Source organism: Mustelus asterias, unplaced genomic scaffold (assembly GCF_964213995.1).
Source record: "Mustelus asterias unplaced genomic scaffold, sMusAst1.hap1.1 HAP1_SCAFFOLD_3291, whole genome shotgun sequence".
Taxonomy (NCBI): domain Eukaryota; kingdom Metazoa; phylum Chordata; class Chondrichthyes; order Carcharhiniformes; family Triakidae; genus Mustelus; species Mustelus asterias.
Genome location: NW_027593236.1, coordinates 22997 through 36074, shown reverse-complemented (window position 1 = coordinate 36074; position 13078 = coordinate 22997). Strand labels below are relative to the sequence as shown.

The window sequence follows — 13078 nt, the reverse complement described above, 5'->3', positions numbered from 1 at the left end:
CATAGTTCTTGGAATGAACAGAATGAGCTGCAGGATGGGAGCAGGCCATCGCTTGAATGTTAACTTTTCACAAGAGAGAGCGGCTCAGAGCGAGGGAGAGAGAGAGAGAAAGAGAGAGAGACAGATGGGAAGGCAGAGAGAGAGAAATAGAAAAGGAGAGAAAGAGGGAGAGAGAAAGAAATGGAAAGGCAGAAACACTGAAATTGTAGCAGCAAGAGAGAGAAGAGGCAAATGAACAGGGACTAGAAAAGGGAGCGGGTTTAAACTGAGAAAGCATCATGATGGTAGGGTGAGTTGGGCTGGAATACATATAATTAGATATATATCTATATATATATTCCATTTCATACAATACTAATCAAAATGGAGTAGAACGGTTTGAGAAGCATCACGGGGTTAGCCAGCTGGCTGACTTGACCACATTCCTACAGCTATCCAGTCAGTAAATACACAGTCATGGAACATTAAACCTGCCCAGTAGGGCATCTCCTATCAGCACACAGGCACAGCTGCTGTGCGACTGCGAGCAGTACAGGCAAGTCAAAGATAAGAATGTGCAGAAAGAGGCTATTGAGCGCATAAGGTCTCTGACAGAGGGCCTGACAGAGAGAGAGAGAGATAGAAAGGCAGGCCCATCCCCTGCCTTATGCCGTAACCCCATTTGCCCTGCTAATCCCCTTTGGACACGAAGGGACAATTTAGCATGGTCAATCCACCTAACCTGTACATCTTTGACAGTGGCGGATTAACTACCACCCAGACCCCTAGGCTGAGCTTTAGTGAGGCCCCCTGACCTTGCCCACTGCCCCACCCTTTGTTGAATAGAATAAAGTGACGTAATAACGTTGTCATGGTAAACACAATCTCGCGGTTGCAGCACGATGTCCTAAAAGCATTACTTCTAAATGTTTATATGTTTGGAGCCTAATTTAGAAAACAAAATAGTATTTGTAATATTCCAGGTATGAAAAAAGTATATGCAAAAGTACTGAAATATCATCCAAAATACTCACGTGTACACTCAATTAAACCATTTGTTTGGACACTCAGTTAACCCTTTGAAGGGTAGAGCGACATAAATGTCGTTTCTCGGTAGGCTGACTTTGTCATGTCTGCAGTGATTGGTCAAACAAGATTTACCAACCGCTATTGTTCCAATCAGATGCCTTCTTTCTTCAGCTTCATGATGATGTCATACACATGTTATTAATGCATTATGATAATGAATTCGAACTCTTTGGCTGGCGAGTGGTGACAGAGAGTCATTTGTCGCGTTGTAAACAACAATGGCGGCGCGCAAACGAAAGTCTGTTTTGACGTTTTCACACGGGGTAAATGCGCTCAACAACAGTTTTGATGATGGATTAGGCAGTGATGATAGTGGGAGTGATTTAGATGCCGAGGATTTTGATGTTGATATTGGTGAATTATCAGATGATGATCGCGGATTTGATGATACATTGATAGCACTGGGGGCAATGGTGACCGTCATCGTGCTGTGGTGCGGGACGAATACTATTGTAAGGATGAATGTTGAAAAAAGTACTATATGTAACTAAGGTTATTCACTTTGGAGGAAATAATAGCAAATTGGATTATTATCTAAATGGAAAAAAATTACAACATGCTGCTGTGCAGAGGGACCTGGGGGTCCTTGTGCATGAGACGCAAAAACCCAGTCTACAGGTGCAACAGGTGATCAAGAAGGCAAATGGGATGCTGGCCTATATCGCAAGGGGGATAGAATATAAAAGCAGGGATGTCTTGCTGCATCTGTACAGGGCATCGGTGAGGCCGCAACTGGAATACTGTGTGCAGTATTGGTCCCCTTATTTGCGGAAGGATATATTGGCCTTGGAGGGAGTGCAGAGAAGGTTCACCAGGTTGTTACCAGAGATGAGGGGTGTTGATTATGAGGAGAGACTGAGCAGATTGGAATTTAGAAGGCTGAGGGGGGATCTTATAGAGACCTATAAGATAATGAAGGGGCTGGACAGGGTAGAGGTGGAGAGATTCTTTCCATTTAGAAAGGAAGCTAGAACTAGAGGGCACAGCCTCAAAATAAAGGGGGGTGAGTTTAGGACAGAGTTGAGGAGGAACTTCTTCTCTCAAAGGGTGGTGAATCTCTGGAATTCTCTGCCCACTGAAGTGGTGGAGGCTACCTCGTTTAAATCACGGATAGATGGATTCCTGATCGGTAAGGGAATTAGGGGTTATGGGGATCAGGCGGGTAAGTGGAACTGATCCACTTCAGATCAGCGATGATCTTATTGAATGGCGGAGCAGGCTCGAGGGACTAGATGGCCTACTCCTGCTCCTATTTCTTACGTTCTTTTTTCTTATGTTCTTAAGTATGCACTAAAATAAGTATGTATACATGTTATAGCATGACAATAAACTCTTTGTTGCATTTATTTTGTAGTTATTTGCATGTAGTACAGGTCCGGGGGTGAAGCTCCTCTATTTACAGGTATTTATTATATTAATTCACCCACAGGGTATAGTTATGAAAATTTATTCACCCTTAAAAGGGTTAAACCAATTTTCTTTTGCTCTCGGACCCCCCTCCCTTCCGGGCCCCTAGGCTTAAGCCTCCTCAGCCTAATGGTTAATCTGCCACTGATCTTTGGACACTAAGAGCAGAATATTCCCGCCCTGCCCGCCGTGGGAATCGAAGCAGGGTAGGATACGGACCATGCAAAGGTCCATTGACCTCCGGTGGGATTCTCTGGTCTTGGGGCAAGCGTGACTGGAAAATCCTGACCTAAAAGGGACAGTTTGACATGGCCAATTCATCTAACCTGCACATCTTTGGACAAAAAGGGGCAATTTAGTATGGCTAATCCCGCCAAAGTACACTGAAGGACATTTTACCATGGACAATCCACCTAATCTTTGGAGTGTAGGAGGAAACTGGAGCACCCAGAGGAAAACCACGCAGACATGGGGTGAATGTACAAACTCCACACAGACTGCCACCCGAGGCTGGAATTGAACCCAGGTCCCTGGCGCTGAGAGGCAGCAGTGCTAACCACTGTGCGATCGTGCCACCCATGGTCATGTGGTCAGCCACTGTGACTTCTCCCCGACTGCTTGTCGATCGAATCAGTCTTGAGAGTTGAATAAGTCTTTTGTGTTCATTCTCCCTAAGGGTGAAAGGGTCAAGATGAAAGGGTGAGGGGTCACTATGGCAGAGTACGGGTCACGTCTCTGTGGTGAGGGGTCACTATGGTGGGGTGAAGGGTCAGTATGGTGGGGTGAAGGGTCATGCTGCTGGGGTGAGGGGTCACTATGGCAGGATAAGGGTTATGTCTCTGTGGTGAGGGGTCACTCTGGTGGGGTGAAAGTCATGTTGCTGGGGTGAGGGGTCACCTCGACAAGGTGAGAGGCCATGAAGGTGGGTGGGTGTCAAAATGGTGGGGTTAAGGGATCATGTGGCTGAGATGAGAGTCATGATGACGGGAGAGAAATTTGAGCGAGGAAGGTTTACTTCAGGCCTGACATGCACTGCCTCCCTGAGTCAAATAGACACAACCTCTTTGTCGGTGCGTCTCGAGCTCTCTGCCAATGCCATCCTCTGGTTCATACGCTCGGCGCTGCTCTGGCACAGCTGGGTGAGGGTACTCTGTGACATAGGATAGTCAGCTTGTTTCAGACTTTTCCACAGTATTCTCATGATCACCAGATCACAGTGTGACTTCAAGGCAAAGGTAGGACTCACCGAGTGAGGGACCTGGAACAGAGAGAGTGAGAGTGAGAGAGAAAGAGGGAAAGAGAGAGGCAGAGAGAGAAGAAGAGGTAGAGAGCGACAAAGAGAGAGAGAGAGATAAAGAGGCAGAGAGAGAGAGACAGGGAGTGAGAGAGAATGAGAGAGAGGAGAGAGAACATTTCTGAATAAGAGATAGAGATATACATAGTGAGAGATAAAGAGTGAAAGAGAGGAAGAGTGTGAAAGGGATGGCGAGTGAGAGAGAGATAGAGCTAGAGAGATGGAAGGTGAGTGAGACAGAGATAGAAAACAAAATAGTGAAAGAGACAGAAATATATACAGAGAGAGAAACAGAGAGACAGGGAAAGAAAAAGAGAGGGAGAGAGAGAAAAAAAGAGAGCGAGACAGAGAGCCCCTCCCACACTATGTAATTCCTCCTTCCTTCAATCCCCTCTTTCATTCCCTCCTCCCTCATTCACATGACTCACCATGATTCACTCTTCCTAAGTCCCCTCCTCTCTCGCTCCCCTCTCAACACCCAGCCCCTCATCACTCACTTCCCTTTATTCACTTCAATCTCTCTCTGTCCGTCCTCATGCACTACCCCCTCCCTCTCTCATCTCCTTCATACCTCCTCCCTCACTCCCCTGTCCCACCTCCCCACTCTCCAGTCTCTCAGGCCCTCATGTCCCTTCCATCACTCTGCTGCCCTTCAGTCTCCACCCTCAGTCCTTTCCTCATTCCCCCCACAATCCCTCCCTCGCTCCCCACTCCTCTCTCACTTCGTCTCCCTCACTTCCACCTCCCTAACTTCCCATCACTCCTTCCCCTTGCCACTCTCCTCCTCCATCCTCCTGCCCCTCCCATACTTCCCCTCCCTCACCCCCCCCCCCGCCACACTACCCCCCCCAATTCCCCTTCCATCTCTCACACTCCCTCACTCACCCTACCACTCCTTCAGTCCCCTCACATCCTCCTCCTGCACCCTCACTCTGCCCATCCTCACTATCCGCTCTCTCACTATCCCCTTGCTTGCTCTTACTCCCTCACTCTGACACCCCCACCCACTCTTACACATGACTGCTTGGTCTTCCCCAGTACCCCAAATCCCTGTGCCCCTCACCCCCTATCAAGGCTGCCCGCCACTTCACCCCTCCCCTCCACCTCTCATAGAAACATCAAAACTAGGAGTAGGCCATTCGAGCCTGCTCCGCCATTCATTTTGATCATGGCTGATGATCGAATCAATATCCTGATTCCCCTTTCCCCCCATATCCCTCGATCCCTTTCGCCCCTAGAGCTATATCTAATTTCTTCTTGAAATCACACAATGTTTTGGCCTCAACTACCTCCTGTGGTAGTGAATTCCACCACCCTCTGGGTGAAGAAATTTCTGCCCACCTCAGTTCAGAAAGGTTCACCCCTTATCCCCAAACTATAACCTCTAGTTCTGAACTCCCCTATCATTGGGAACATTCTTTCTGAATCTACCCTGTCTAACCCTGTTAGAATGTTATAACTTTCTATGAGATCCCCTCTCATTCTTCTAAAACTCCAGTGAATATAATACTAATCGACTTAGTCTCTCCTCATATGACAGACCTGCCATCCCAGGAATGAGCCTGTTAAACCTTCGCTGCACTCCCTCTAAAGCAAGGACATCCTTCCCAGATGAGGAGACCCAAACTGCACACAATACTCCAGATGTGGCCTCACCAACAATTGCAGCAAAACCAGCCCAGCCCAGGTCCAGTCACTCACCGTCTCCAGCTTGGTCGCGTATTCTGCAACCTGTTCTGCGGCCCACGGGGTCGTAGGAGCGGTGGTGGGAGACCGAGCTGTCAGCGAGTGGGGAGCACTCGTTCCACACGGGGCACAGTTGGAGTTGCGGACGATATGGAGGGCCTTCAGAGTCATGTTGACCAGCAAGGCCACTGGTTTCTTGCCACACCTGGCCTCCAGGCCAACCTCCCCAGTTCCCGATCCTGACCAACCCTGATAGAGGAAGAGGAATTAGATTGGACCAACCAGCACCAGAGGCATTTCCACAAACGATCAACACAGACAGGAGACAGGAACGTATCAGGCTCGAGGGGCTGAATGGACCTCCTCCTGTTCCTGTGTAACAGGCTCGAGGGAGCTTAATGGTCCTCCTCTCGTTCCTGTGGTAACAGGCTCAAGAGAGAGAGAGAGGCTGAATGGCCTTGTCCTGTTCCTGTGTAACAGGCTTGAGGGGCTGAATGGGCCTCCTCCTGTTCCTGTGTAACAGGCTCAAGGGGGCTTAATGGTCCTCCTCTTGTTCCTGTGTAACAGGCTTGAGAGAGAGAGGGGCTGAATGGCCTCCTTCTGTTCCTACATAACAGGCTCGAGGGGGCTTAATGGGCCTCCTCCTGTTGCTGTGTAACAGGCTCGAGAGAGAGAGAGGGGCTGAATGGCCTCCTTCTGTTCCTGTGTAACAGGCTCGAGGGGGCTTAATGGTCCTCCTCTCGTTCCTGTGGTAACAGGCTCAAGAGAGAGGCTGAATGGCCTTGTCCTGTTCCTGTGTAACAGGCTTGAGGGGCTGAATGGGCCTCCTCCTGTTCCTGTGTAACAGGCTCAAGGGGGCTTAATGGTCCTCCTCTTGTTCCTGTGTAACAGGCTCAAGGGGGTTTAATGGTCCTCCTCTTGTTCCTGTGTAACAGGCTTGAGAGAGAGAGGGGCTGAATGGCCTCCTTCTGTTCCTACATAACAGGCTCGAGGGGGCTTAATGGGCCTCCTCCTGTTGCTGTGTAACAGGCTCGAGAGAGAGAGAGAGGGGCTGAATGGCCTCCTTCTGTTCCTGCGTAACAGGCTCGAGAGGGCTTAATGGGCCTCCTCCTGTTGCTGTGTAACAGGCTCGAGAGAGAGAGGGGCTGAATGGCCTCCTTCTGTTCCTGTGTAACAGGCTCGAGAGGGCTTAATGGGCCTCCTCCTGTTGCTGTGTAACAGGCGAGAGAGAGAGGGGCTGAATGGCCTCCTTCTGTTCCTGCGTAACAGACTCGAGGGGGCTTAATTGGCCTCCTCCTGTTGCTGTGTAACAGGCTCAGAGAGAGGGGCTGAATGGCCTTTTCCTGTTCCTCTGTGACAGGCTTGAGGGGGCTTAATGGGCCTTGCCCTGTTGAGAATGGATTGTGAATGCTGTCCTTTACCGTCTTATTGAGCTCCTCCAAGCCTTTGATGAGCCAGTTGGTTTTGCGAAAGTTCTGTTGGTCCTGCCAGAGCTGCTGGTGAAGAGCCAGCCAATCCCCCGTCAGTAAGGAGAGTGAGGTCCATATACAGAGGGAGGGCTTCTAGAGGAGTAAACACCCAGGCGTCAGACACTAGATACCGTGGAATTACACAACTAGGAGATTAGAGAAAAGATATCGGCCAGTGAGACAGTGTGCAGACTAAAAATGTTTAAGAGGCTTGCAAACTAAAGGACGCCTTAGAGAGAGGTCAAACAGTTTTATAGGAGAGAAACGGTAAATGGGAACATACTAAGAGGGGTCGAGGAAGTGAGAGATCTTGGTGCACAAGTATACAGGGTCCCTGTCGACAGCAGTTCAAGTTGATAAGGTTGCAAAGAAGGCAGATGGAACACTCTCCTTCTTTGGCAGAGGATTAGAATATAAAAGTAAGGATATAATATTAGTATTGTATAAAGCACTGGTGAGGCCACAGCTGGAGTATTGCATGCAGTTCTGGTCACCACATTACAGGAAGGACGTAATTGTTCCGGAAAGAGTGCAGAGGGGGTTTACAACCATGTTGTCAGGGCTGGAAAAATGTAGCTATGAGGAGAGATTGGACAGGTTGGGGTTATTTTCCTTAGAATGTAGAAAGATGAGGGGTGATTTGACAGAGGTGTACAAAATTATGAGGGCCAGAGATTGAGCGGACAGGATTAAATTGTTTCCCTTGGTGGAGTATTCTAGTAGTGGGGATATTTGCTTCCAAATAAACCTGTTGGACTTTAACCTGGTGTTGTTAAAACTCTTACGGAGAATTCTAGAACCAGGGAACATGGATTCCAGATAAGTGGCAGTAGGTGTAGAGGGGACATGAGGAAGAACTATTTTACGCAGAGGGTGGTGGGTGTCTGGAACTCGCTGCCTGAGTTGGTGGTGGATGCAGAGACCCTGAACTCTTTTAAGAAGTACGGATCTGCACGTTAATTTCTGTAAGCTATAGGGCTATGGGCCGCATGTGGGAAGGTGGGGTTAGAAAAGACATCCTCAGGCTGGCATGGACAAGATGGGCTGAATGGCCTCCTTCTGTGCTGTAACTTTTCGATGGTTCTATGGAGTTGAACTCTTGAGATATCCAACAGTATGGAGAACGAGAAAATGTGTGAGAGAGACTGAGTGGGGGTGGGGCACAGAGTTAGAGAGTGTTGTAGGTCTGGGAAGGGGCATGAGAGACTTGTGCGTTAACCACATGTATTAGACTGAAGGACTGGTAATGGTGAGCTGACTTTCTGTGACAGCAAAAGAGAAAAAGAATGAAAGAGAGAACAAGAGTAGGATTGGAGATGGTACACTGCCAAGGGGGGAGGAATTACTTTGCTCCGCGTACCAGTGGGAAATCAGAAGAATTGGAATATTGGGCGGATTGAGGTGGTCAGTGCACCAGGGGTTTATTGTGATCGATACAGCAGGGGGAACAGTGTGATCGGTACACCAGGGCGAACAGTGTGATCGGTACACCAGGGCGAACAGTGTGATTGGTACACCAGGGGGAACAGTGTGATCGGTACACCGGGGGGAACAGTGTGATCGGTACACCGGGGCGAACAGTGTGATTGGTACACCAGGGGGAACAGTGTGATCGGTACACCGGGGCGAACAGTGTGATCGGTACACCGGGGCGAACAGTGTGATCGGTACACCAGGGCGAACAGTGTGATCGGTACACCAGGGCGAACAGTGTGATTGGTACACCAGGGGGAACAGTGTGATCGGTACACCGGGGCGAACAGTGTGATCGGTACACCGGGGCGAACAGTGTGATCGGTACACCAGGGCGAACAGTGTGATCGGTACACCAGGGCGAACAGTGTGATCGGTACACCAGGGCGAACAGTGTGATCGGTACACCGGGGCGAACAGTGTGATCGGTACACCGGGGCGAACAGTGTGATCGGTACACCGGGGCGAACAGTGTGATCGGTACACCAGGGCGAACAGTGTGATCGGTACACCAGGGCGAACAGTGTGATCGGTACACCAGGGCGAACAGTGTGATCGGTACACCAGGGGGAACAGTGTGATCGGTACACCGGGGGGAACAGTGTGATCGGTACACTGGGGTGGGGGGAGGGGGGTGGGAACGGTGTAATTGGTACACCAGGGGGAACAGTGTGGTTGGTACACTGGGGGGAACAGTGTGGTTGGTACACCGGGGGGAACAGTGTGATCGGTACACTGGGGTGGGGGGGGGGGGGTGGGAACGGTGTAATTGGTACACCAGGGGGAACAGTGTGGTTGGTACACTGGGGGGAACAGTGTGGTTGGTACACTGGGGGGAACAGTGTGGTTGGTACACTGGGGGGAACAGTGTGATTGGTACACTGGGGGGAACAGTGTGGTTGGTACACTGGGGGGAACACTGTGATTGGTACACTGGGGGGAACAGTGTGATTGGTACACCGGGGGAGGGGGGGGCAGGGAAATGTGATTGGTACACCGGGGTGAACAGTGTGAATGGTACACCGGGGTGGGGGTGGGGGGGGGGGGGGGGGGACGGGACGGTGTAATTGGTACACCGGGGGGTGGGGGGGGGTGGGAAATGTGATTGGTCCACCGGGGGGAACAGTGTGATCGGTACATGGAGGGGGGGGGGAGCAGTGTGATTTTTGGAGTCTGTACTCTAGGGGATTAGTGGAGGGGGTGGGGGTCTGTTCTCCAGTGGGACTGATGTGGTGGTCTGTACTCTGGGGGGGATTAGTGGGGGCTCCATTCTTACGGGTATTAGTGGGGAGGGTTCTTTCTCGGGGGGATTATTGGGGGCAAGTACTCTGGGCAATTAGTGAGCGCACTTACTCAAGGCGATTAGTGGGAGCACATACTCAGGGTGATGAATGAGGGCACATACTCGGGGATTAGGAGGGGGTCCTTTCTCAGGGGGATTGGTGGGGGGTCCTTTCTCAGGGGGGATTGGTGGGGGGTCCTTTCTCAGGGGGGATTGGTGGGGGGGGGCTTTCTCAGGGGGGATTGGTGGGGGGGGGGTCCTTTTTCTGGGGGATTGCTGGGGGGGTCCTTTCTCAGGGCAGTGGGGTGAGCAGTTGGAGCTGACAATATTAAATGTAAACTCTGAGTCATAATGAAAAACGTCTCACATTGAGATCAGTGAGATCCACCCGGAGCTGCACTCTGTAATCCTTTGGGAACAAATGAACCTGCAAATAAGCAGAAACATTTAATACACGATCATGTTCAGTACAATAAAACCTGTATCATTTCAGACTATACACTGTCATATTCAGTACAATAAAATGTTGATCAGTCCAGACTATATCATATTCGGTACAATTCGGGGCGGCGCGGTGGCACAGTGGTTAGCACTGCTACCTCTCAGCGCCAGGGACCCGGGTTCAATTCCTGGCTCTGGTCACTGTCTATGTGGAGTTTGCACGTTCTCCCCATGTCTGTGTGGGTTTTCTCCGGGTGCTCTGGTTTCCTCACACACTCCAAAGTTGTGCAGTTTAGGTGGATTGGCCACGCTAAATTGCCCCTTAGTGTCAGAGGGACCACCGAGGGTAAATGTCTGGGGTTATGGGGATAGGGCCTGGGTGGGATTGTGGTCGATGCAGGCTCGATGGGCCGAATGGCCTCCTTCTGCACTGTAGGGATTCTATGATTCAATGAAAAATCTGTATCATTACAGACGACAATATCATATTCAGTACAATAAAATCTGCATTATTCTTGATTTGAACAGGAGGTTGAGAATTGTGGGGCTGAAGGAGGTTACAGAGATAGGGAGGGAGGGAGCGAGGGAGGGATTTGAACAGGAGGATGAGAATTGTAGGGGCTGGAGGAGGTTACAGAGATAGGGAGGGAGGTTTTGATGATTTGATAATTGAGGTTTGTGGGACTGGGAGCCAGTGAGGGTGAGCGGGCATAGGAAGGGGGTGAGGGGTGAGCGGTAAGTGAATTATGACACAGGAGCAGCAGTGTATTGGATGAGTTGAAATTTATTGTGATCTTCCAATTGTGCCTAAAGAGTGCCTACTTACAAATTCGTTGTCCAGAATTCCGACAATGTTGTCCACGATTTGTTTGCAGCGAAAGCCATGGTTAGCATGAAGGAGAGATATCATCAGAAACATCAAGATCCAAACTGAGGGTAACAAAGAGACAAGGATGAGTTTGGATCTGACAGAGAAATTATTGACGGTGTGTACTACTGAGAGCAAAACAGCATCAGGAGGTCCGTTCAGCCCCTCCAGCCTGTTACACAGTAACAGGAGGAGGCCTATTCAGCCCCCTCAAGTTTATTACACAGGAAGAGGCTGAATGGCTACCTACATCAATGATACTATCCAATTCCACCTGCATGCAATTTTGGGTACGATAAAGGATCATGAACTCATGGAAGTTAGCGACTGGCAATTCGCTGATTAAAATCTAAACCCTCTACACTGTCCCCCATCAAACACTCCCAGGACAGTTACAGCAGGGAATTAGATATAGAGTAAAGCTCTCTCTACACTGTCCCCATCAAACACTCCCAGGACAGGTACAGCACGGGGTTAGATATAGAGTAAAGCTCTCTCTACACTGTCCCCATCAAACACTCCCAGGACAGGTACAACACGGGGTTAGATATAGAGTAAAGCTCCCTCTACACTGTCCACATCAAACACTCCCAGGACAGGTACAGCACAGGGATGGATACAGAGTAAAGCTCCCTCTATACTGTCCCCATTAAACACTCCCAGGACAGGTACAGCACAGGGATGGATACAGAGTAAAGCTTGCTCGAGATTGTCCCCATCAAACACTCCCAAGACAGGTACAGCATGGAGTTATATACAGAGTGAAGCACGGGGTTAGATACAGAGTAAAGCACAGGATTAGATACAGAGTAAAACATGGGGTGAGAGACAGAGTAAAACACAGAATTAGATACAAAGTAAAGCTCCCTCCACACTGTCCCCATCAAACACTTCCAGGACAGGTACAGCACGGGGTTAGATACAAAGTAAAACTCCCTCCACACTGTCCCCATCAAACATTCCCAGGACAGGTACAGCAAGGGGTTAGATACAGAGTAAAGCACGGGGTTAGACACTGAGTAAAACACAGAATTAGATACAGAGTAAAGCGTGGGTTAGATACAAAGTAAAGCACGGGGTTAGATACAGAGTAAAACACAGAATTAGATACAGAGTAAATCTCAATCTCCCTCTTTACTGTCCCCATCAAACATTCCCAGGACAGGTACAGCAAGGGGTTAGATACAGAGTAAAGCACGGGATTAGATACAGAATAAAGCACGGGGTTAGATACAGAATAAAGCACGGGGTTAGATACAGAGTAGAGCACGGCGTTAGATACAGAGTAGAGCACGGGGTTAGATACAGAGTAGAGCACGGGGTTAGATACAGAGTAGAGCACGGGGTTAGATACAGAGTAAAGCACGGGGTTAGATACAAAGTAAAGCACGGGGTTAGATACAGAGTAAAGCATAGCATTAGATACAGAGTAGAGCACGGAGTTAGATACAGAGTAGAGCACGGGGTTAGATACAGAGTAAAGCACGGGGTTAGATACAGAGTAAAGCATGGGGTTAGATACAGAGTAAAGCACAAGGTTAGATACAGAGTAAAGCACGGGGTTAGATACAAAGTAAAGCACGGGGTTAGATACAGAGTAAAGCATAGCATTAGATACAGAGTAGAGCACGGAGTTAGATACAGAGTAAAGCACGGCGTTAGATACAGAGTAAAGCACGCCATTAGATACAGAGTAATTTGGGGTTGATACACTGTCCACCATGTCGATTTGGAGATCACACACCTCTCGTGGCTTCCATCTTCCTTGGCGCAGTTGTTTTTCTCTCTGCCAGCCGTGTTTCTCTCTCTGTCTCTGCGATATCTGAATGTTTCTCTCTCTCTCGCTGAATATTTATGTTTGTGTGTGTGTCTGTGTATATGTCCCCTTCTCTGCCTCCAGGATGTTGGTTTTCACACCTTGCTCCTAAAATATAATTTCATGACCAGATCACTATCTGTACTGTCATTCTCCCCGAGCTCCGCTTGCCTCAGTTCTCAGAAAGTGTTATCTGATTCATTCTGCCCTCCCCTACTGATCCCTCAGCCTGTGGTGTGTGCCTTTATTTTCCAATTCCCCACATCCGGTCAGC

General features: G+C 49.4%; 1 protein-coding gene across 1 annotated transcript; it reads right to left on the bottom strand.

Annotated features, from left to right (window-relative positions):
- Positions 1-6: 6 nt before the first annotated feature.
- On the bottom strand, positions 7-12837 carry LOC144490448 (uncharacterized). Its single transcript, XM_078208191.1, has 6 exons — positions 12733-12837; positions 10947-11050; positions 10047-10106; positions 6877-7017; positions 5471-5704; positions 7-3733 (listed from the first exon to the last, which is right to left on the bottom strand). The coding sequence occupies exons 1-6, from the start codon at positions 12746-12748 to the stop codon at positions 3521-3523; spliced, it is 768 nt and encodes a 255-aa protein (XP_078064317.1). The 5' UTR covers positions 12749-12837; the 3' UTR covers positions 7-3520.
- Positions 12838-13078: the final 241 nt, after the last annotated feature.

What these genes read in the sequence shown, in the direction of transcription:
- LOC144490448 (XM_078208191.1), bottom strand. An exon ending in GAATTCTGGACAACGAATTT is followed by an intron (nt 10,107 to 10,946) that starts GTAAGTAGGCAC and finishes GCTTATTTGCAG; the next exon opens with GTTCATTTGTTCCCAAAGGA. An exon ending in ACGCGACCAAGCTGGAGACG is followed by an intron (nt 3,734 to 5,470) that starts GTGAGTGACTGG and finishes TCTCTGTTCCAG; the next exon opens with GTCCCTCACTCGGTGAGTCC.